Below are 24,461 nucleotides of genomic sequence, written 5' to 3' on the forward strand. Positions count from 1 at the left end.
TGTGAATGATTTATTGTCATCCTTAAATTTCTTTTTGTGCTCAAAGGGATTCTTTCCCTTTTCAACTGATCTTCTGCTCTTCTTCTTCGACTTGGGACAGTCAGCTATAAAATGACCAGTTTTGCCACAGTTGTAGCAAACATTCGGTTCATCCTTAGATTCATTCTTGTGAGAGTGTTTTTGGAATGATCCTTGGTTCGTCTTCATGAACCTCCTGAATACAATGACATTGCGTAATTGCTCAGTTGTTCAACGGTCTTCTCAGCTGAAACATTGGCTTCGGTTTCAGATCACTTGGGGCATTTGTGACCGGTGGAACTTATGATTCACCTCTCTTGTCTGTATCTCAAATTCATATGCTTTTAGATTAATAAACAAGTCACGACGTTCCACTTTGTTCAGATCTTTCGATTCTCGTATGACCATTGTCTTGACATCCCACTCATTGGGAAGACCACACATCACTTTCAGTACAACATCTTTATTTGAATACATTTTTCCCAGTGCATTTAGTACGTTGACAATGCTGCTGACTCGTTCATCGAATTCATTCTTCGATTCATTGGATGTCATTCTGATGTTGTCAAATTTCTGTTCAACAACGAAAAATTTATTTTCTTAGTTAGCTCATTGCCTTCATATCATGCATTACCTTGGTTATTAATTAAATAATTAAATTATTTCAATAATGCATGGGATTTACGTGTACTGGTTTTTGAACACTACATAAACTTTAACTAAGCCCAAAATGAATTGGATCCAAAGCCCAAGAAGAGGAAGAAGAAATAAAATGAGATAAGATAGCCATCAAGATTTCAAACTAGTTGGAATAAGTCAAGTGCGCATGGGTAAGGGAGATTATGAGGTAGATCGTGGGAAGATCGTGGATCATGGAAGAAAGGGATAACCGCCTAGTAGCTTCCAGAAAAAGAAACTCATCGTCAGAAAAGAAAACATGACATACACCACCCAAATTCTAGCAAACTCCCTGCATAATTTTCATAGCCTTAGTTAAGCGTTTTCATAGTTTTCAGTAGTTAAAGTCATTTTTCTTTCAAGTTTCAGCAACATTCTTTTGTTAGATGTTAATATTTTGTAAATTTTTACATTTTATTGAAAATATAAATAATGTTACATGTTTATCTCTCTATTTTCCAGTATTTTTTCTTTAGTTTTTTCGTTTGTGACGTTGTATTTGTTTAGAAGATTATAACAGATAGACAAATTTAGTATGTACAATAGTTGTGTTTTAAGAAATTAGATTTTTATACAAATTGGTGCATTGTTGTACCTGACAAACCCGCAACTCATGAATTATTGTGCAAACAATCATATCATAATATCCTAATCATAATACATTCAAAATTCAAAAGAATAAAATATGGCACAGATAACGGCGACTAACGGTGTTAGGAACAGAAATGGGGAGGGAACCAAAAATAATCTAATACAGAATCGAAAAGACGCCGCACTGCTATTTACACTTATTAATTGAATAATTTAATCGAATGTGCAGTCCAGTCCCTCATCTCTCACTGGTCTCCACCGCCTCAGAGGAAACTGGGGAAGACAAATCGAAGAATAAAAGATAATCGGACGGAACCCGATTATGGACATCTGATATGGATTTTTTCGATTTTAAATCCCTAGTTCATTTATTTCTAATTTTTATACTCCTGGTTAAACTTTTTATGCTTTTTTTTTTCGTGTGGTTATGAATGCTGATAATTTTACACAATTTATTGGAGTTACGATTCTTTTCTTTTGTATCTATGAACTATATTTGATGTTTTTCGGGTAAGCATAGTAGTTGCGTTCGAAGAGGATGACAAAGTTCGCTGCTTCTAGTCAAATGTTGTCATCAAATACTCTTCAGGTTGGTGGTGGGGGTTCAAAGATTTCAACTTCCACTTTGAAGCGGAAAACTCCCTCAGAGTTACGGGTAATATTTGTGTTGTGTAATGTAGACTGCACATACGAGGGTGAAATGATATGTATGAAGTTTGATTTACTGAACGGAATCGGCTTTAACAAGATATTGTGTGTGACAGAGTCGAGAGATTTACAATTATGCCTTTTTTTTTCCTTCTGGTAGGGAGAACTACTGAAGAGAAAGAATTTAGCGGAGCTCGTCGATGAATCTCCAGCCCCAGTTCTTAGTTCCAAGAGGTAAATTTTCTTTCTAATTTTGTATAGGTTTCTGTGAATTTCTTTGCATTAGTTCTGTATTCCTTGGTTACTGTAGAAACTTCCTTGGTTACTGTAGAGACGCAGATGGAGAGCTTTCTGGGTCTAAGAAATCTGACTCATCTAAAGCACCTAGATATATTGACACACGGATGAATGAACTGTTTCCTGTCACTAAAAACAATATCATCCTCAAGCTGCTTTCCAGAAATAATGGATTTACTCCTTTTTACTTGCATTACACACCCCTTTTTACTTGCACCATATAATTGTTAAGAAATGAACACTGGCAGGAAACTGTTTTTAATGAGTATGTTGGCAACCTGAAGACTTCTGTTGTTTCCATGGGTTTGAATGGCAACCATCAAGCTCAAAACTCACGGTACTTTTTGTTTCGAGTCAGAGTATTGATTGGATAATGCCATTACATTTATGATGAATAGATTTATTTTGTGTTCCCTCAAAGTTTGGATGATACCGTTGCTTCAGGAAGTAGCAAAAACTACTCAATTCAAGTGAGCAAGACTAGCAAAAAATGTAGCAAAATTACTTTTCAGAGCGTTCAAGAGCTTTCATTGGGTGGTGATAAGTTAAATGGCTCCTCATTTGTTGATATGGTAACGTTTTACCATAATGTTCTATGTGAAACAGAAGTTGAGCATTTTCAATCAAAAAATGTTGTGAATCTTTTTCATGTACAGGATAAAGCTTTAAAGGGATTAGTTTCATCCGAACCTCATGGTCTGTCAGCTCAACTAGTTGATTCTGTTGATAATATAGGACAGGTTATGCCAAAAAGCTTTTGTTCGGAATTTCATGTACCTGGAGACAATATTCCTTTGGATTTGACCCTAAAAACTACTATGCAAGTACTATCTACATCCGCTGTGAATTGGTGAGGTTATCTATGCATCGATTGATGCTAATCTTAACATTGTCTAGATGTTAATTCATACATAATGTTAATAGTCGGTGTCTAAAATTTTTTTATAACTATTATTTTCCCATTAATATGGTGACATGTTGAGGAAAAAGAATTCAGTTTTGAATGTTGTTATGTATAACCAAGTCATCAAACTGTATGTTTATTCATGTTTATTTTTTTTATGTGCCAATATTCGGCTCATGTTCTTATTGGTAAACTTTATGATCTCATTTCTTTGAGCAATCAATTATATTGATAACTATGGGTTAAGGTGCTTTTTCTCACTGTTGGAACTTGATCCACACTGATCCTTTCCGGTTACTTAGCAGCTTGAAAACTATAGTAAATACTTGCCAATCGCTTATTTTTATGCATTAATATCTTTTCCCAGTTATGGAACTCAAATTTTATTTTGATCCCTAATTGAGAAAACAATCATAACCATTAAGAGTGCATGACGCAAAAGTCTAGATGCATGCCTTTCAAAAGTAAGGCACTGTGAGGAAAAATTGATGTATATCAAACAATCTAATCATTAAACTATGAATTATAAATCCCAAATGAAGAATTTAAGCTCACTAATTAAGATCATAAATGATAATTTGTGCATTTCACCAAAAAATGCATAAAGTTTAATAAAGTAATAAATCAATCAATAGAGTAATTAGAGATTTAGGTCTCAGGAATTGCCAAACATATACAAATAAATGAAAGGAAAGAGCAAACCAGAGAGCAAGCATCGAATGAACAGAATCCTGACTAAATTTCTTCCATTTCTCTATCAGATAAACCAGTTTAAATTCTTGTTATTAATTTTTAGAGAGAATATTGCTTTGTGGTCGATAAAAAAAAGCAGTGGAAGTCTTTTACAACCTTGATGGCAGAGGGAAATTGGGGAATTAAGCATTCTAAGATAATTGAAGGAGCCAAGTAGTGGGTGGGAATTGGGATCGACACCATTTTTCTTGGGTGAGGGAGAGAGAGGGAGATGGAAGATTCCTGCTCATTCTATGAAAATTGTGTCATTTGGGTGGGGAAAGAAGCAATTGCTGGGGCAATATGAGTGGAAGTCATTTTTGAAATTGTGTCAACCTCTTTCCCTGAGCTATAAATATTTTGTGTGCCACAATTTATGTGCTCATCCACTGTATTTCATGGTCCCATAGGTTTCATAGGTTAACGAATGGTGGCACCTCCAATGGTTTGTCTCAATTTACGTCAGTTGGTTGTACTAGTGAAAGCACAGGCTGCACATCTGAGCCTACCTCTAACTGCCAATCAAGGAATCCACGAAATTTTCATTCTTGGGTTCACCCTCAATCAATTCTACCCCGTTCAGTTATAGCAGCATTGACCTCTGCTGCAGGAGGTATCACTGTTGAAACTCTCACCTTGGTTTTTTGAACTTCTGTTTTTATGTTCCCATCTTAATGTTGATTTTGTTAATTAAGGGCAAATGGACTTCCTGAGGAATCGGCAGCAGGCATGGGAGGATTCATTTCGATGTCTTTACTATATGCTTCGGAAAAAAATGTGTAAATTATTTTATGGTAATTGAAATTTTGCAGCATTCTTTTAATATTTATGAATACACTTTCAGGAATTCTACTTTTTTAATTGTGATGTTCATTATTTCTCCATCACATGAACTCTTTAAATAGACAATGTTCATTATTATAGTTAACGGGACAGGTAATCTGTTTTGACTTTTCTAGGGCTCACCATTTCTTGTTCAGTTATAAAATATGCCCGCAGTTTCAATTTTTGTAGACCAACTAGGAGTAAACATTTCCAACCCACTTTATGTCTAAATTACTATAGCCCACCATGGATCCACAGTGGGTTTCGTCCCATAAATCTAGTGAAAGCTAGGGCCATTGTTGGGGCCAATATGCTTCAAATGTCTCGTTACAATTTATTTTTGTTAAGCTTTCAATAAATACTTCAACCTAGAGATACATCATACAAATCACCTGCAAACCTGGAATAATTTCTGAAGCAGCATCATGTTTGCAGCTTCACAAAGGAAAATAAATGCACATGAAAGCAGTTAGAATAAATCACAGTAACTTTTACTCTGGTAAAGATTGCTGTAAGTGACCACTGATTTGCTAGATAGTTCTACATAACTGCTTTCCGTCATGTTATAAAAGTTGTTTATTAAAACTATAGATATAAGACATGACAGTCAAATGATGATCAAATTAGGAAGGAATATCTATTATCTTAAAAAAGTTGCGAATTGTGAGCAGATTCTTTTTTGAAGTTTACTCTATTTGACTTTCCTCGTGAGGAGAAAAATTATGTTCATTTTTCCGTTATTGTTTGAACTTTTTGCAGTGTGCACTGAGCAGTTTGTAGTTATGTTCACCGGGCTCTGTAGTCCAAAGGAAACCATGTGCTCTTGCTTGGCCTATGTATCTCAATCAACCACAAATTTAAGGTCTCTTCTAAAAGAACATGTAAGGCTATTTTCTTCTAAAGGACGAATTTTAGTTTTAGCAGCTATAGTATCAGTCTATTACATTCCTAAGTGCCTTCCTGTTGTAATTTCATGTCTCTTTTATCATGCAAATTTTCATTTTACTAGTCATTGTTGATCAGTGACACAAAAGATTCATTGTTGAATTTGTATATTTGAGTGCAGGGTGCATCTTTCTCAATGCCTCTTTGCCACTCAAAACTGGAAGAAGCTGCTGCAGAAGACCTTGTTGAACTTTCTGAAATAGAAAAATATAATCTCGGCCAGGTTTGCAATTGTCCATCTTCATTTTTGCATATTAAGTGTAGCTAAACTTAGGTCCAAGATAAAAGTGTAAGCATCTTTAGGATAATGATTACTATTCACTGATCATCTTCAGCATTTCTTGTTTGAAAGCTTTGAACCATAAGATGCTGCTCTTGTTCATACCTCACAAACATTTCTTATAGCGGTGAAATTTTACTGCAATTCAATCCTATGCTTTATGCTATAGGAGAATGAAATATTTTAGATATCCCCATTTCAGTCTTTTACAATCTATGAAGTGAATAAATTGGTTGAGACAAACTTAATTAAAATTATTGTGACTGCGCTTAAACAATAATCTATGCTTCAGGCTCGAGCTATGGAGACCATGACTGGGATAGATAACAGTCCACAATCTTTGCTGATGTTTACTGGGAACAAGAGCGTTCATGCATTGTATGATTTTCTTTTGAACTATAGGTTAGTATCTGGTAAATTTTGTTTGTCCGGTTATTATATTCAGCTCAAGGAGATATGCACTGGAATTTGTGATATGAGAACTGAAAACCATTTTCTTCTGCTTTAATCATCAAAATTTCTTGTTTGGTATGCTTACAGATTCTTTTTGACCTCTTTGACTGGTGGTGATGTTCCCACGCTGTATTCACCAGTTGCTTTCGAAAATGCTGCTCTTTCTGCGCCACAGGTTGGTCCCACTGATAAGTGGTTTTACTCGATAAATAGTAGAAATTTATTATCATTAGTAAAGCAGCATTGATTACCTGCAATCAATCATTTGAAGTTGTAGTTGATTCAAGGCAATCTTCAGAGATTAGATAATATTTATGTTTTTTTTCTTTATCAAAATTGTTTCATAAGAACTGAGAATTGCCAAGACATGATAAACTGAGTGCATTGATACTTTTTGTAAAAGCTTTTGACAGCTTCACCGTTGGATCTATAAAATTGTCTCGCCTTTTGTTATGCAGGTGAGATGTAGACAACTGAGGAAAGCTGACTTCATATCTTTACAGCAAAAGGAATCTGACATGAATAGTGCTCCTTACAGTGATTCATTGGGCGGCATCTGCTACAGTATTGATATTACGGATGTCTATCTCCCACCATGGGTGATCTGTGGCATCTGCAATGCTATTCGCTCTAACGGGGTTGAGTTTCAAGCAAGGTATAAAAATTTTCATTGTTGGAGTTTGAGTACCATTAGGGCAAAGTGAAACTTCCTTCAGAAGTCATTAATGTATTCTTATTTATGTCTGCGTTTCTTATTTTATTTTCTGTTTTGACCCATGACTTACATTAAGAGTTTATACCTTTACATCTCCCAAGGATTCATACACTGACATTTTAGCTAATGTTCGATTACCTTCATAATTGTAGTGACGTTCCCCTACTTGACTGTCTTGAACACGAATCTATGTTCTCAAAGATAGAGCTTTACTTATCGCATGGAGCCGATTTCTTGTTTTATTTTCTGTTTTTACCCATGACTTACATCAAGAGTTTATACCCTTACATCTCCCAAGGATTCATACACTGACATATTAGCTAATGTTCGATTACCTTCTGATTGATATGCAGCTTTGTGACGGAATCCACATCAATTGGCTTGAACATTGGTCTAGGCGTAGCCAAGGACCAACCTGCTCAGCAAGCTGTAACAGACAAACCATTACAAGAAAGCAGCCACTCTTTCGATATTCCTTATGCGACTCTTTCGATATTCCTTATGCGACTCTTTCACCTCACACACAAAATGCATTTTTAAAAGGATTGAAATACAGTGGCGGTTCGTATACAACTTCTATATCACCAGTTGTATAGAAAGAAATTGACATTTATCTTGGCGTAGGTGGACCAATTTGCATTATGTGTTAATCCTGTCGTATCAGTTTAAAGGTGACCCTTGTACTTCGCTTCAATTTGACTCTATATGGGATAGAAGAGCTATTTTTTGGGGGGTAATGAAAAAATTGTTAATGGCTGAGCAATATTTCAGGTGATACGACCTACAGAAGTAACTAAAGGCGGATTCACCTAGCGTTGCGCGGATTCACCTAGCGCTGCCTAGGGAAGGACGACCAAGCCGTGTCGAGGTTCAAAGAAAAAGCTGTACGGAGATTATTTTGTTTGCTACTATTTTTTTTTTGTACCGTGAAGTGATTTTGAAAACTTTAAGCTGTTGGTTATGTTCGAACTAAATAATAGTTAAGATAATAATAATAATAAAATTAATTTGAGATCAAACGCACAAATTTTATAGCAGGAGAACCGTTTGCGTCTCATGAAAAAAACTAGCATAGCAGGGAATATATGAGCTCGTGGCATTTTCATGTGGATAATTTCAGATACAATTGTTCACTGATTTCGGTAAACTGATTTCAAGTTCGGCTGGACTTTTTTCGCACTGATTATTCTAGTTATCTGTTGAATCTAAAAGATCAAGACCTGATATTGATTGCTAACTCTAGTTGAAGTCACTTTAGCTCAAAGAAGAAGAAAATTTTGTAAAGTGTTTATTAACCTCTTATCTAAACACTTTCACCGGTTCTAACATATACAACATTTTAAACATCATTTTTTTATTCATCTATCAAGCCGATACAATTAATACACCCCAACGGATTGTGTTCGAGGATGTGAATGAGACAAATATTAATTAATTCTAAGAAGTAAAGAAGAAGAAAATTTTGTGAAGTGTTTATTCATCTCTCTCTAAACACATCAATCGATTCTAACACGTTCGTTATTTCAAACACCATGCTTCCATTAATCAATCGAGAAAAATTCATTTGTAGGTGGGATAAGTGTAACAAGAAGTTAATATAATTCATGTGTAAGAAGTATTAAGTCAATAACAGATGAGAATAACTCGTAAATAACATAATGAGGGACAGTGAAATGTTTATTCACTCCTTCTAAACACATTCACCGATCCTAATATGTACAACATTTCAAACATCATGTTTCCATTCTTCTATCTAGCAAAATTATTTTGTATGTGGGATTAAGTGTAACAAGCCGTTAATATAATTCATATATGTAAGAAGTATAATTCATATATAAGAAGTACTGAAACAATAACATATGAGAGTAACCCAAAAATAACATAAGGCAGTGAAGTAAATATATATAGCAATCTCTTGTGTCATTTATTTTCAACTGCACTTTTATTCCATTGTTGTTCACTGATCTTGATTACTAACACTAGTTGAAATCACTTTAGCTCAAAGAAGAAGAAAATTTTGTAAATTGTTTATTCAACCTCCTCTAAACACCTCCATTGATCCTAACAAGTAAAAGAATTCAAACACCATGTTTCCATTCATCTATCAAGCAGATGCAATTATTACACCGTAACAGATTCTGTTCGAGGATGTGAAAGAAACAAATACTAATTAATTACAAAAAGAAGAATAAAATTTTCTGAACACCTCTAACGATCCTAACACTTACAACATTTCAAACACCACATTTTCATTCCTCTATCAAGTAGAATTAATTTGTAGGTGAGATTAAGAGTAAAAAGGAGTTAATATAATTCATATATAAGAAATATAATTCATATGTAAGAAGTATTAAATCAATAACAAATGAGAATAACTCGTAAATAATTAATAACATAATGAGAGGCAGTGAAGTCTATATTCACCTTTCTCTAAAAACTTTCACCAATCTTAATACATACAACATTTCAAACACCACGTTTACATTCATATGTCAAGCAAAATTAATTTGTAGGTGGGATTAAGTGAATTCATATATGTAAGAAATATAATTAACATGGAAGAAGTATTAAATCGATAATAAATTAGAATAACTCATAAATAACATAATGAGGGTCACTTAAGTAAATTTTCGATTTAATTAACATAATGAAGGACAGTGAAGTAAATTCACAATTAAAACTTATATATTATAATTTATATGGAAGATGTAATAACATATGAGAATTACTCATAAATAACATAATGTGAGGCACTGAAATAAATTCAAAGGCAATTAAGTAAATTCTCAATAAGAAATGAGAATAACTTATAAATAAGATAATGAGAAGCAGTGAAGTAAATTCACGAGTTAAATAACATAATGAAGGGCGATGAAACAAATTTACAATTAAAAATTATAACATAATCCGGGATAATGAATTAAATTCTCAATGATAAATGAGAATAACTCATAAATAACATATTTAGGGGCACTGACGTAAATTCACATGTTAAATAACATAATGAGAGATAATGAAGTAAATTCACAATTATTTGTATAGAAAAAAATATATATTATGATGCTATTTATAACTTGTAAAGTGGAAATGAAGAGACACATACTAATTGATTCCAAGAAGTATCACATAAATAGTTATTTAATTAATTTGTAGATGGGTTTAAGTATAATCATAACTAGTACACCCACATACGCGTTGCGTGCTTATACAATGTTTTTTATAATTCATTTGGTTTTTATATTTAAATGACGATCAAAATATAATCATAAAAAATAATAAGAGACAACAATGTCATTTAGATATATGAATTAAAAAAATAAATAAAAAAAGAAAAGAAAAAAAAACCCAAATAGAAATAGAAACCAAAACTTAATACTTAGATATACAGTAACTTACATAAAAATTTTAGCACTTTANTTTTAAACTTAATAATATAGTATAGATAAGAAGAACAAAAGCATTACATTCACAATAACCAACAGATAGTACATGATACAACACCTTTATATCAGGCAATTTAGTCATTTGTATAAATTGTTTATTTGCTCTTCGTATAATGATACAACCTTCTCTCGTCGAATTTTCATGGTTGGAGTCATTAAACCCATATCGATCTGCAAATTGGAACAGGAATGGTTATCGATTCCTTTACACCAAATGCAGTCAATAAAACGTTGATGACATTGTTCTTGTAACTTTACCGTGAAGGGCTCGTCAATCACGAGTATTGGTCCGACCTGGAATGAACAGTGTGCAGTCCTGCAATGTTACCCATTCGAAAGAATCAAGAATTGCGGGATATTAGCCACAATTACTTCTTCCCAACAATAACTTAATTTCAAAATGTTATGAGAAGAATTAAACCAGGGAAAGCTATTTTGCTCAGAGGAGCATATCCGATTAGCCTTAATATGGAATGATACATAATCACAAGACAATTAAAATTGATATGTGGTTTGGCTAAACTGATAACTCATGGCAACATTTTATTATTATACACGTTCCAGGTAACACGTATTCTCAAAAACTGTAGTATGATTAATGATGAGACTGCAGCTTTGGGTTACCTCTGCGGCTTTTGAAACTCGATGACACGATAATAGATAACAAAGAAATTATTTTATCAAAAGGTGATCCTACCATTTTCTCAATTCTCTGTGCAAAAGGCTATTTACTTCTTCCCTGCTAAGCTCTGGGGTATCAGCATCCACCGATGACCTTTTAGCTTCTAGAAGAATCTCGTCTTTGTTTGGTACAATCAGAGCTCCAAGGCGTCGTCGGTCCTATACATATCAGTACTGTTATATGATAGATGATTCTGTGCATTTTTACCTATTGCATTGAAGCTACAGTAAACTCAGATTGTAGAAAATTTTACCTGGCCAAAGACGACAATCTGTTGAATAAGATTACTTCTCAAGGCCGCTTCTTCAATCTCTGATGGCTCGACATTTTCACCTATTCCACCAATTTGGAAATGAGTAACATCAAGAAACTTGTTGATTTTATTTTTTCAAGGGAAATTCCCAGCACGGTTTTTTTTTTTATCATCATTTTAAATTTCATAGTTCATACTCATGCGACATGAACAGTTGTTTTTATACAAAATTTTGTTTATAACAAATAACATGATCTCCTGGAAAACATGAATATCATGCAAGAAATATTTAATATACCTGATGAAAGTACTATTGTATCTTTTGCACGTCCTTCAAGAACAATTACCCCGGCAGCTTTCCGACTTCTTCCCCTAGAATGAGGAGGACAAATCCAACCAATATCACCTGTATTAAGCCATCCATTCTCATCTATAGCTTGTTTTGTTGCCAATGGGTTCTGACATAACGAGTCCAATTCCAGAAGGAAACCCGATTAGATATTTGTCTATGTAGAGGTCAAATTTTTTAATTCATTGACTATCTGTTTTTGAAGAATATTTTTCAGCAGTACATAATTTCTGCAGGCCATTTAACCCATCAAACTAATATATTTAGATTTATAAACTCCAGGAACATAAAAAATTAAAGTATTTAACAAAAGAAACCTAACACTGTGAGGTCCAAATATATTTTGGTTTTATGTTTCTTTACCAAGTAATAGAAGAAATATAGGCAAGGATGAGAAATGGCAATTTTTCCCATTGCATGTGATCAAAGTAGAAATAGAATAGTTTAAGCATCAGATACATGTGGGGAATAGTTACATTGCTGATCCAACACTAAAAGGACTCGTCTACAAAGAAGTTTCATCAATTTGAGAAAAGAAAACATCAAAAAGTAGCAAAAACAATCATTACGTAAATATTTATACAGTTTTCGGTGATATTTTGAATATAAAATGAGAAAACATGGATAGGATGTCGATGTCTGTGAAGATGTTCAATCTATTAAGTGCACCCACCCATGTGTATTTGTATTCCTTCTATATCATCGATTTTCAAAATGTACCCTTTGCGTACATAATAAAGTTTTTCTTCGTTGTGTTCCGATACCATATTGAGACACAAAATGCTCGATCTATCATGATGGAATGGGATTTGCAAATTATATGAAGAGGAGATTTTAAAACAAACCTTGTAGTAACCTTTCATCACTTGCGGACCTCTAGCTTTAACAATGCCTTTTACACCACAAGGAAGGACTGCATCCGTTTCAGCATCTACAACTTTTATTTCCGTATGGCGAATAGGATGCCCCACTGAACCAAGAACCTTCAGGCATTCAATTCGTTACATTGGTAAGATGCATAACATTCGAGAAAGCCAACAAATAATGCAACTCATATGACATCCTTCAACTGCTAAAAAACCAAGAGCGACGATATTTTAGTCATTTTAAAATCGCTTCACAAGATGAATCAAATTTTCTATATATTAGAAAAAAATGCATGGTTGCTGTATAAGAAAAAAATGGTGCGGAGTGGAATTTTTTGGGGAATTTTTTGGAGAATGACAGATGTACGAAGGCTTTAGGCCTTCCTTCCACATTGTCTGTTACCAACTATTCGTTGCGTTATTTCATTTGCGCATAATTAAAAAACCTCAGAAATTCCGTCGTTTCAGAAACTGCTATTGATGTCAAATTGACACAAAATTGCATTAATACAAGTGTGCCAAAAAAATTCCTTACACCACAACTTGGGCTTCGAGCCGCGAGAACAGGGGATGATTCTGTTAAACCATATCCATTTTGAACCATTATGCCAATTGCCTGCGTCGTTAGGATAGAGTAAGACAAGTAATACAATTAAATCTCCTCTATGCTCAATTAAAAAAGAAAACATTTAACCTCAAAGAACTTGTCCACATGTGAAGGCAAGCTGCCACCTCCACTTGTACCAGCCTGCAGAATGTCAAAGGAAAATTTGGCCTTTACTTTTTCTTACTGTATGATTTTGTACAACAGTGGCAGCCGGAATAGTTTTTTATCATTTATTTTGCGTCCTCACACAAATGCTGCGGGGTGCACATATAATGTACAAATTGTATGAGAGATAGAAACTACAGTTATGACCTATGTAATGTTGTAATATCAGACGCAGTGGAGTAAAATGACAACAAACATGCATAACTTTACATAATATGGCAAACCTTTGAAATACCAATAGCACTATGGATTTTACTGTAGACAACTTTTTTTGCCAACATATGTAACGGCAACAATATCCCAGCGATTATCCTTGCCCACAGCCAGTCAAAGATAGAAACAAGGTAAGAAGGTTGCTTCAGATTTGTGGTCAGGCATTTCCCCTATGAAAAAAAAGAAGAAATAGATTAAGCATTAAAGATTAGTTGAAGAAAAAATTTCTAACCATAAATCATGTTATTATGGGGGATGCCACTAGAGTATATAAATCTTCAAAAGCAGAATTATCGTGTATGAAATCTTGTCAAGATCATCAATGACAATAAACACATATTATAATGAACAGAAAAGGGACTGTATATTTAAACTGTTGAGTTAATGATTAACAATGTTCATGTTGGCGCTCAGGAAATAAATACTTGACTAATGATCTAAAAAACCAACACCAACAGAAAAGAAGATGATTAAGTTCAACCTCATATATTCGTTTCGCCTCCATGTATGCTAAACTGATCCTTAAGAATAGAAGAGCAACAAATTTATGAACGGTAGAACTTGAACTAATTTGCTTTTGAATCCCGCTGCAATTCATGAAACCAATTTCAACAATAATGAAATTTGACAGGCTTAAAAGGCCAAATAGGCTGCAAACCATATCACAAGAAACTAGTATACACGAAAGACCTCTATGAAAAGTTGTTGAACCAGTATTTGATAAAGAAATTATTAGAAATAAACCAATACCTTTAGACAAAAATCAAAGGGAAAGCATATTTTAAGTTGAAATGAATCAGGCGGAAAGTGGTGAAACAATCTACTAATTTAGAAGTGGAAACCATGCATACCTGAATCTGCCCTAAGATAACTAAATAAGCGTAATACTACATCCCAGGTTGGATTGTGGGAGGGGTATGAATATAGATGTTTTAGATTATGCAATGTACTCTTCTAGTAATCCATAAATCGGTTTCATATGTTGCTAATAGAACTATTCTGCGCAGTCGCTCATGCAAGTCCTTGCAATAAATGTAAAAAAGATAAAAGCATCGCTTAATAAGCACAGAACTGTAACAATATGGAATCTAGTCTTTAGGGATAAAAAATTGACACTGTCACGCTGGTAACAATAACTGCATATTGTAATGTAAACAAGACAAAAAATTAGACTACACAAATACATAGTGCATTGGGAAATAAACTTGTATTGCTGTATTTTTTCGATATTCATTGGCTAATGATTCATTAGATTGATCATATAGATTCAATTAATCTAGTGTATTTAATAATATGAATTTGTAGAACTATGATTTACCTGTATAATGTCTCATATACTAAAGGAACAGATATAACATAATGAGGCTGATAACGACGCAAGTCATCCTGCAATCAGAGGAAAAGGAAATTAAAATTTCCAAAGAGAAAAATGGGGGAATTAGAATTTCAAGTCAAAAAGACAATCAACTCATGTCCAATCAGGAAGAGAGTGTACCCTTAGATTTTTCACTGTTGTGTACACATTCTCGATCCCATGGGTAAATATGAAGTATTCACAAGCTCGCTCATATGCATGCGAAGGTGGAAGCATGCTGAGAAATCTGTCCCCAGAAACAGCAGGCACAATTTCCCATAAGGCTGTAATCTTGGCCCAAAAGAAAAGATAATAGTGTCAGATAGTCTTCAATAATTGTTCTTGTGCCAGAATAATTAGTTAGAAGGAAAGGAGAAGTTACTGAATTGAGAAATTTGGCATAAAAGTGTTTTGGAGAATGTTGCAAGCTTATACAAATATCACCTGGATTCATACGCCAAATGGTAACATATCGAACAAAAGTAACACAACATCTCTAGTTTAGTCTATCTAGAATTAGTTTAGGTAATCACTCTTAAAAAATGAAGACATTTACAAAAATAAAAAGGAAAGTGTTTGGTGCTACTTTTTCAGCTGTTCATGGTGACCGTGGACTCATATCCTTATCCTACCGACTAAAGGAACACACACAGATCAGATTACCAGAAAATACAAAAAAGCAACAGCCAACCTGATGCAGTAGATTCTTGTGCGTAAGCATAACTCCTTTAGGATTCCCTGTTGTACCACTTGTATACATAAGTGTCGCAACATCATCCGAGCTGATTGCTTTATAAGTATACTGTTTTCCTGGAACAAATATCATTAATCAGCAATATCATCCTTTTTAAAATTTGATTATTATTCCCCGAATCATACACCAAACTTTCACAAATTGATTTTTTTTACCTAATTAGATGCTAAGTATATTCCTACAAACCCTGACATAAAACTGAAAATGCATCCCTACAACATTTAAAGGGAAATTGGATTTCATAACAATTTAACTAATATGTATCCAGTCCAAGAGAAACTATGCTAAGAATTTAGTCTCAATCAACAAGTTCAGCTGCATATAGCATAGCATGTAGAAAACATAAAACATCTTAGCCATAGTGCTCAAGAAACAAAGCTGACTTCTGAAAATGTGAAACATATAGAAAGCAATTTTTCTATGAAAATCAAAAAGAGGCTACAAAAAATATTAACTTTAAGTGCAGTGTGAATTCCAATTTCCTATCGTAAGACATTCAATCACAGTTGGCTATCACTAATCGACACAATTGAGTAGAAGCAGAAGAAAGACTTACTATGATCTTCCGAACGAAGTAAAGTCGTACGACTCTCAATACCCAAATCAATTATTTCCTTATAACCATAAATAGGCATTTCTAACGCTTCTGCATTTGTGATGCTTGATTTGTCTCCCCATAGCACAATGACAAACCTGATGGAGACTTGAGAATGGAAGATTCCTGAAACCTTGTTTAGCATAGCAGGATCATCCACAACAAGTGCAACGCTGCAGTTATAACAACAATAGATACATTTTAGTTCAAGAAACAATTCAAGCAAAATTAAAAGAATGCTTTTTTTAAAATTGGTCAAAATGCAACTGAATTTGTTTCTAAGGATGCCCAACTTAATTCGGAAATTCCTACTAAATCATCAAGGGAACTCAAAGGAGATGCTGAGAACAAATCGTATAGCGACTAGAATTTTATACAGACTTCATCTACTCTCAGATAAGTGACAGATGAAAAGCAAGGTATCTCATTTTCATTTGGCAAACATAATTCAATTTCTTCACTCTATGCATTCAAAACGCAAATAAGAACACACATGTGATACCACAAATAATAGAAAATAAATAACTGTCATTAGAATCATAAGAAAAGTATTTCAATATTATTACTTGCAAAATAAATTTTAAAAGTGAATAAATAAATAAATAAATACATAATATCTATGTGCATATATAAAGAACGAGAGTAAATAAATAAGTAATACAATAATTAGTCCTAGTTGAAGGTTTGTACATGAAAATTTTCCCCATATTACTACTTAAGTAAAGTTAAAAATATATTAAATATGGTTAATGAGATAATAACAACAATAAGAGAATGATACCATGTGTGTGTGGGTGTGTGCATAATACAAGTGCATAATATAAGTACATTATGATACGGGAATTATATTTTCAGGCCCAAGACAAGAAAATCCAAAACAAGGAGCTAATGGTGTTAGCCCAAGTCAAGGTGAGATTCAACCTACATCAGATGCCCAAGATAAAGATATAACAAGAGTCCAGGAGAAAGGCCCAACAAGTTATAAAGTCTATCAAAGAAGATCCATGTAACGCCCCAAATTCGACGACTGTCCTCACTGTACCAAGACGAGTCTTTCCAGCGTGCTTATGTCCTCACTCACACGCACCCTAGGAAACTTCCCAGAAGGTCACCCATCCCAGAATTGCCCCAAGTCAAGCACGCTTAACTTTAGAGTTCTTATGTGATGAGCTACCGAAAATAAGATGCACTTTCTTGATATGAGTAGTACTAATCAAATCTTTTAAGGCCTCCTCAACTGTACAGTCCCATACCTGAACAGTTTCGAAATCCCTCTTCTTCCGGTGTAAGATCAGTTCATTCATATTCCCTCCGCCTAGAAGCCTGCCAGGAGCCGCTCATTGTCCGTGCAACCTCATGGCACCGGCGATCAACCCCCGCCCTCTTCGGCCCCGGGCCTCACAATCCAAGTCACACGTGGGAAGTGGCGGGAAGTTAGTTATGCATGGGAAAAGGGAAAAAAGTGGGGGTCGTAGAGGGAAGATGGGAGGCATAACAGATTTTTGTTGAGTGTTTTCTAGATTTCTCAGGGCAAGGAGGAGCTTCCTTCTTGAGTGGGAGAGGGGAGTATTTGCTTTCAGTTGTATTACCATTACATTTCAAAATATTCAATATAAACACAATATTTCAGCAACAAAATTGTGTACTTCTGTTCTTTGTTCATTATTGGTGAGATATACATTTGGGGTCCTATCATCTTCTTACACAACCAACCCTTCACCACACATTCCACCTTGGCTAAACATCCACCATGCATAGAACTTAAGCTATGCATTTTGGCCAATAAATGCCCTTCAGATGTTTCAGCAGGTTTGAAGTGCCAAATTCGTGGATTTGGACTGTGAGAAAAGTAGGAAAAGGTAAAGAGAAAACAAGGGCAAAAAGGGAGGAAAGTTAGGAAAAAATTAGATAAAACTTTAGGAATGTTCTGGAAAATTTGCAAAATATTCTCCTTTTATCCAGAGAACTTTTACAAAAGGATATGCTAAAATACTATAAACCAAAATATTATTTTGAAGTCAAAACCGTGAAAGGGCACTGCCGGAAAATCATTGTTCAGGTACTGTTTTGAGCTTATTTTTCTTACATTTTCCAAATATTTTCAACCATGGTTACCGGACAAAATTGTTAACAAGGTACTGTAGTTTAGCATACAAAATGTCGTCAGAAATAACATTTTCCAGTAGCAAATTTACTGTACTGAACCATTTTAAAAATCTAAAAATTCTGGTACTTTCCGGCTTGGAATTTTAAAAATTGTTCGATATAAAAGTTGTGGATCATAAAAAAAACATATATAGGAACCAGGCCAGCCATGTCGTTTCATTTACAACTTGAATTATTACACTTGATATCCTCATTATATTGATCCATGGATTCAATATCGATACTCCTTGGCATATGTTACTGCAATATTTTATTGTGTAACTGAAAGAAAGATAATATGCGGTGATTTAACAGAGTTTGGCCAATGGATTGCGGTTTGGAAATTCAGTCCACCGAACAACACGACTTTGGTCCAGAAAGTGAATAAAATGAACAATAGGTAGTACATGGGTTGTCTAAACAATGAGACTTAGGTCCGAAAAATAAGTTCACTTTGAGTCGGAAATGAACGAACACATGGATTCCATGTGATGCCCGGGGAAAAGTTCTCTACCCTACAATATTCACCATTAGATCTTTTAATCTCAGCTGAATCTATACTTGTTAATCTTATAATATATTGTTCCATTTTTCCAAACGAATATATCACTACTCTATTTTACTCAATTTTCATATTGGTAGACTTCATTTGTTTTATTTGAAATTTATCAAAATGAATGTTTAAATCCTCGTTAAGTTCTTAAAAGTTAATCTTTTATTTTCTTTCATCTATTATAAGTTCCAGAAGCGGGATTACAAGAATTGGATTAGAAAACAAATAACTATGACCGACTTACTCGTATCAAGATGATGGGATTAATTTTATGCCATATAGAAACTTCAGGTCAAATAGTCGTAATTTCGAGTTGGTCTTGGGTTATCAGTTAAAACAGTAGGGTAAGATTTGTAGGTCATGTAAGGATGCTTCTGCTAATATAAACGTTATTTTGTCATGAATGATGTGTATATATGGCTTCTTATTTTTGATACAGACCAAAATCTCGATAAGAAATAGTTGTAGACATATTGGTATCAAGATGATGGACTTATTTTATGCTACATAGACGGTCTGGGTTGGATAGTAATGTAATTTCAAGTTGGTCTTGTGTTATTAGTTAAACAGTTGGGTATGATTTGTAGGTCATGTAAGAATGCTTTTGCTAATGTTAATTTTATTTTGTCATAAATGTATGTGTATATATGACTGTTTACTTCTAATACGAACCAAAATCCCTGTATGAAATAGTCGTAGTGAACGTGGGACCTTCCAATGGGATAAACCAATAATACCGAGTTGGATGCCAAAACATAATAGTGAAGTTCAGTTATGATTTTATAAATCTTACATAATAAGTTTATGATACAAGTATGTTATCTAATGTTCCATGAGCCAACTCCATTCCACATCCAAAAATCATCCGTTCAAACATCTAAATAGCTGTGCACTTTGACAATGATCACATGTTCATGTATATATTTCAAATAGAAACCTCAATATATGTTTAAATGCATAACAGAGAACTGGCCACCATCTAAGTTTATTTCATCAATTATGTAGCGAAAAATACAAGTAATAAACTCAAGCAAGTCCAGCTTGCAAGATTATAGATATCATCCAAGTTCACAGAGAAGAAGAGTTCTCTCTCTTGGCTGGACAAGCTAAAATTTCAGAGCTGGAAATGACATTGTCAGAGCATATGTTACAATATGTATTCAATTTTCTTATATTTTAAGGTGATTTGCGAGCTCTACAGATTGGATATTCATATGCCTATTTAGTTTGTTAGATTATGTCCCATTTATATAAATGTAGCCTTCATTAACAAATAACACAAATCCTTCCATATTCCTATTCTTTAAAATTCCACAGATACCAGTGTTATGATTCCACTCACATTAAAGGGGACTGCTTCAACCATGCGGCTCATATATCACAAACAATGGCAGACTATGATATATCTTGGTAAGACATTTTATGTAAATCTTTTTTACCTCCAATTCCAATAAGAAAAACACAAATCCGAAATTGAACATCTCATCTCACCTTTCAGAGTGGTCGTAAATCTGAAATAGCTCTTCAGCAGATGACCTTGTACCTCGCACAACATTGATTGCTCCAGCGGCCATAATTCCTGAGGACAACATAACAAATTCATATGAGGCCGTGCAGTTACTTATGCGGACAACAAAATAGACATTCACAAATCCTGTTTCGAATGTAAAATGATCATAATTTCCAAATGCAATGCGTGTAACACAATAGAAAATCACAAATCCTGTTTTGAATGAAAAAAGATCATAATTCCGACAGCAGACATCTAAAAGATCATCATAATATCATGTAACTTCATTCATGTTCCCCTAGCAACTAATAATAATAGTGGAGCAATATCTTAAGAATGAAAAGGAATGCACGATAAACCTTGCAGAATAATGATTCCAGAACTCTTCACCGCATCCAATGTTTGACAAAAATTATTTCTTAACAAGCTAGCACTAACTAAATGTCTAACATTAGTCAATCTTTCAAGATGGAATCAAAGTTATGTCCGAGAAGGGAAGAAATAGTTCATTATAGCCTTTCAATTAGATGCATGATGAATACATCATACATGATTCATGAAGTTAATATTTACTGTTAAGCCAAGGAAGAAGAAGATACCATGAAGTTGAAGTGATTAAATATGGAACAGCTGACATGGAAAAGAACATAATCCTCACATTGCAGATCTAGATATTTGCAACAGCTGATAGCAGCAGTTCCAGCAAATGAATGCACACAAATATAGTTTACATATCATTCCAGATGCTGAAATGATCTTAACTCTGATGTTAGAGTTGGATTTGCATTCTAGGAACAGATATAGACAGGAGGCCTGGTTTTGCAGCTTTGTTTATGCCGAAGGCACATCACAAAGGCATGCGCTTCAGCTAAAAATAGCACATTTTCAAGCTCTAAAAGAAAAAGAAGAGAACTACCATACCTTGGTCCGCAATAAGCCACCTGCATGAATTATCGGCAAAAAGGGCAATCTTTTCATCTGGTTTTAATCCTACAACTCTTACGCCTTCACAGAAATTCAAAATTTGTTGCTCTAGCTGAAATTTTGGAGGTTAATTTTTCTGACGGTCAAGAGATTAGAGAAAGAAGAGAAATTCTATGGCATTCAATAATTTTGCTAAAACTTCTAACCAAATGGTAAGCATATGAATAATGATATAAAAACCAAGAAAGAAAATATATTTGGCTAAATTGTGCATGTTCAACCATAACTTCTATCAGTAAATATTTTTTGCTAAAACTTCTAACCAAATGGTAAGCATATGAATAATGATATAAAAACCAAGAAAGAAAATATATTTGGCTGAATTGTGTATGTTCAACCATAACTTCTATCAGTAAATATTTTTGTCATGTTTAAACATAATTTTTTTCTGTTTTGTGGGATTTGGAGTCTGATTTATCCGGTGCATGCCTTTTGATTACCATCCATGTCTGAAGTTCCAGTGAAGTGCTAAAAATGATTGCTTAACTCGTGTATGCAATACCCACTGCACATCAGGTACACAAGAGTCGTGCGTCTGTAATGTATCGTTCCTTTGCCAAATGGATATTGACAAGGCCATTAGTTAACTCAGTTCTGGAAAATGGTTTCTGGCTCCCATATTACCCACTGTAGTGAGTTTAAACAGCCATGTGACGTACGGATGCATGCCAATAGAAGTATTTTAGGCCTGCTGATTAGTAAATTCATGGCACTTCCCGTTCTAGGAGGTCAAACTTGCACACTTAAAACACAAGTTCTTTTGTCTCAATTAAAGGATGTCAACGGCATTGGATTGTCACCAGAGAATTCAAATTTTGGCAGAAAGATTGTTGATAGGGCAATTTGAACCAAATAATTTCGGTTCTTTTGTCTCAAATAAAGGATGTCAACGGCATTGGATTGTCACCAGAGAATTCAAATTTTGGCAGAAAGATTGTTGATAGGGCAATTTGAACCAAATAATTTCGCATCTACGATCATTCTTTTAATGGCTCATGCATTTTAAGTTAGATTGAAATCGTGCATTTTATGGAAAAACATTTAACCATAACCTTGTACTTTTTTTATATTGAAAAACCTAATTTGATCTACAAAGCATCAATATATATTATATAATATCTGAAATCAAATTTGAACCAAGTAATTATAAGCCTTAAAAATTTATAAAATACGCAGGAAAGAAACAACAGAAATTGACCTGTCCGTAAGTCATATTTGTTGGTGGGTCATGGTATGGATCAATTAATGCCAAACTTTCACCAAATTTTTTGGCACAAGTGCTCCAAATATCAGGAACTGTTGTGAATTCTTTAGAGGGTAAGACCCCGTTTCCGGATATCAACATACTTTCCAACATGGGAGAGAACTTTCTAATTTGCATTTCCTTTGTCTGGAAACATAAAAAGGAACAGACTTTTGAGCCCTTCTATATTTTATTTTAATCATAATTCCTACATCATGGGATCATCCACAATGAAAAATCAGCAAGAGAAGAAGGAATAAAAACACAGTTTTAAATTTCCGCAACTATTTATGAACTGAAAAAAAACATCAATGCGACACAAAGAGAAAACAATCACTGTTTAAAATATCTTTACAATTATCTCCAGTTTTCGAGTTCATAATTCATCATCAATTCCTATACAAATCTGCTGTGCCAAAGCACTAAAAAAGAAAGAAAGAAAGCTTTGTTAAACAACAATGTCTTTCAAACATAAGAGCTTAAAAAAGTTACAAGCCAGATAATACAGCTTTGAATCTTCTGTCTCATCTTCCTTTTGAAAAATAACAAAATTCTATTTTCCGCCGCTCGAACATAAAATTTCTTCTGCTCGTGGTTTAAAAATTCTTTTGGAAAAAGCGTACGTATGAAATTTTAAGTAAAGTAAAATAGTAAACCAACGAGCTTTTTTACGTAATTATTCCTTCAGAAATCAGGCTTGTTATTCATTCAGTCACAAGCTTCTTCCACATTACGGAGTTATCTTACGAATTGAAACTTTGAACAAATATACCAAAATAGCAAACGAGGTTCACCAAACTGTCACTGATCAACTAGAAAACATAGAAAAATTCACACACAGGCCAAAGACTTTCCAAAAAAATACAACAATGCAGTTAAATAAAAAAAGGGCATTTCACAAAAAGAATTTTCAAGCCAAAACAGAGAAAACAGAAACGGTGCACTCAAGAATGACCTCGGCTTCGCAGTAAACTCGGAAATTTCGACTTCTTGTAAGAACAAATGAACATCTTTTATCGAGTAAGTTGAAGTTGATCAATGTGTTCTGCTTGAGCAACAAAGGCTTTGAACCTTGCTTTGTATCACACGGTCTCCAAATCAAGCTACAATTCAGATTCATCATCATGAAATTCCCAGGCGTGAGAAGGGGGTTTTAAACTATTTTCACCCAGAACAACGTGAAATCAGGAATTTTCGCTGCAGGACAAAGAACTAGGATCCTTAAACAAAAAAAAAAGTGCGTGTAATCTTCGTCAATGGAGACGATGGAACTTCCGGAGATTTTGAATGGGTTTTCAACTTGAACTGATAATCAGTAGTATAAATTCGGTGGGTACATAATAAGGTCAACCCAATTTGGTTGGCCAGCCATAACTGTTTGGTCATTATATGAGTGAATAGTGATAGTGATATAAGATATATTTCCGATATTGGATATTTTTTTAAGTTAAAATCACTTCACATATAATAATATAATATATAAAATATGTAGGAGCTCAACTGTTAGGCATATTTTGTAAATATTTTGAACATGACATTCTTTATCTCTGTACATATGCATGCACATATATAAAAGGACCTTTAGATAGCTATAGTGCATGTGAAATATAGCAACACAATTGTTGACAATAATGAATTACATTTCTTAGTTACTGCAGT

General features: G+C 34.0%; 2 protein-coding genes across 7 annotated transcripts; one reads left to right on the top strand and one right to left on the bottom strand.

Moving 5' to 3' along the window:
- Positions 1 to 1,367: 1,367 nt before the first annotated feature.
- LOC140967444 (uncharacterized) lies at positions 1,368 to 8,062 on the top strand. 5 transcript variants are annotated; one of them, XM_073427973.1, is made up of 14 exons: positions 1,368 to 1,942; positions 2,096 to 2,169; positions 2,481 to 2,569; positions 2,654 to 2,804; positions 2,889 to 3,082; positions 4,279 to 4,481; positions 4,564 to 4,662; positions 5,453 to 5,574; positions 5,760 to 5,861; positions 6,211 to 6,320; positions 6,459 to 6,546; positions 6,830 to 7,026; positions 7,440 to 7,757; positions 7,858 to 8,062. In XM_073427973.1, exons 3-13 carry the CDS (start codon positions 2,532 to 2,534, stop codon positions 7,624 to 7,626), a joined length of 1,491 nt encoding a protein of 496 aa, XP_073284074.1. In that variant the 5' UTR covers positions 1,368 to 1,942; positions 2,096 to 2,169; positions 2,481 to 2,531; the 3' UTR covers positions 7,627 to 7,757; positions 7,858 to 8,062. The 5 variants fall into 5 exon arrangements, with proteins under 5 accessions (XP_073284074.1, XP_073284089.1, XP_073284081.1 ...); XM_073427988.1 differs by having other exon boundaries at positions 2,681 to 2,804; positions 7,858 to 8,061; XM_073427992.1 differs by having other exon boundaries at positions 1,369 to 1,942; positions 2,677 to 2,804; positions 7,858 to 8,061.
- A 2,467-nt stretch (positions 8,063 to 10,529) lies between these two features.
- LOC140967472 (probable acyl-activating enzyme 16, chloroplastic) lies at positions 10,530 to 24,163 on the bottom strand. 2 transcript variants are annotated; one of them, XM_073428011.1, is made up of 18 exons: positions 23,758 to 24,161; positions 22,758 to 22,949; positions 21,497 to 21,611; positions 20,557 to 20,644; positions 16,329 to 16,540; positions 15,710 to 15,828; positions 15,160 to 15,309; positions 14,983 to 15,050; positions 14,146 to 14,251; positions 13,676 to 13,834; positions 13,374 to 13,427; positions 13,215 to 13,295; positions 12,659 to 12,796; positions 11,763 to 11,922; positions 11,465 to 11,544; positions 11,227 to 11,369; positions 10,788 to 10,845; positions 10,530 to 10,700 (listed from the first exon to the last, which is right to left on the bottom strand). In XM_073428011.1, exons 1-18 carry the CDS (start codon positions 23,926 to 23,928, stop codon positions 10,608 to 10,610), a joined length of 2,187 nt encoding a protein of 728 aa, XP_073284112.1. In that variant the 5' UTR covers positions 23,929 to 24,161; the 3' UTR covers positions 10,530 to 10,607. The 2 variants fall into 2 exon arrangements, with proteins under 2 accessions (XP_073284112.1, XP_073284121.1); XM_073428020.1 differs by lacking the exons at positions 10,530 to 10,700; positions 10,788 to 10,845 and having other exon boundaries at positions 11,227 to 11,384; positions 23,758 to 24,163.
- Positions 24,164 to 24,461: the final 298 nt, after the last annotated feature.

The sequence above is a fragment of the Primulina huaijiensis genome, chromosome 2, assembly GCF_012295235.1.
Source record: "Primulina huaijiensis isolate GDHJ02 chromosome 2, ASM1229523v2, whole genome shotgun sequence".
Classification (NCBI taxonomy): Eukaryota; Viridiplantae; Streptophyta; class Magnoliopsida; order Lamiales; family Gesneriaceae; genus Primulina; species Primulina huaijiensis.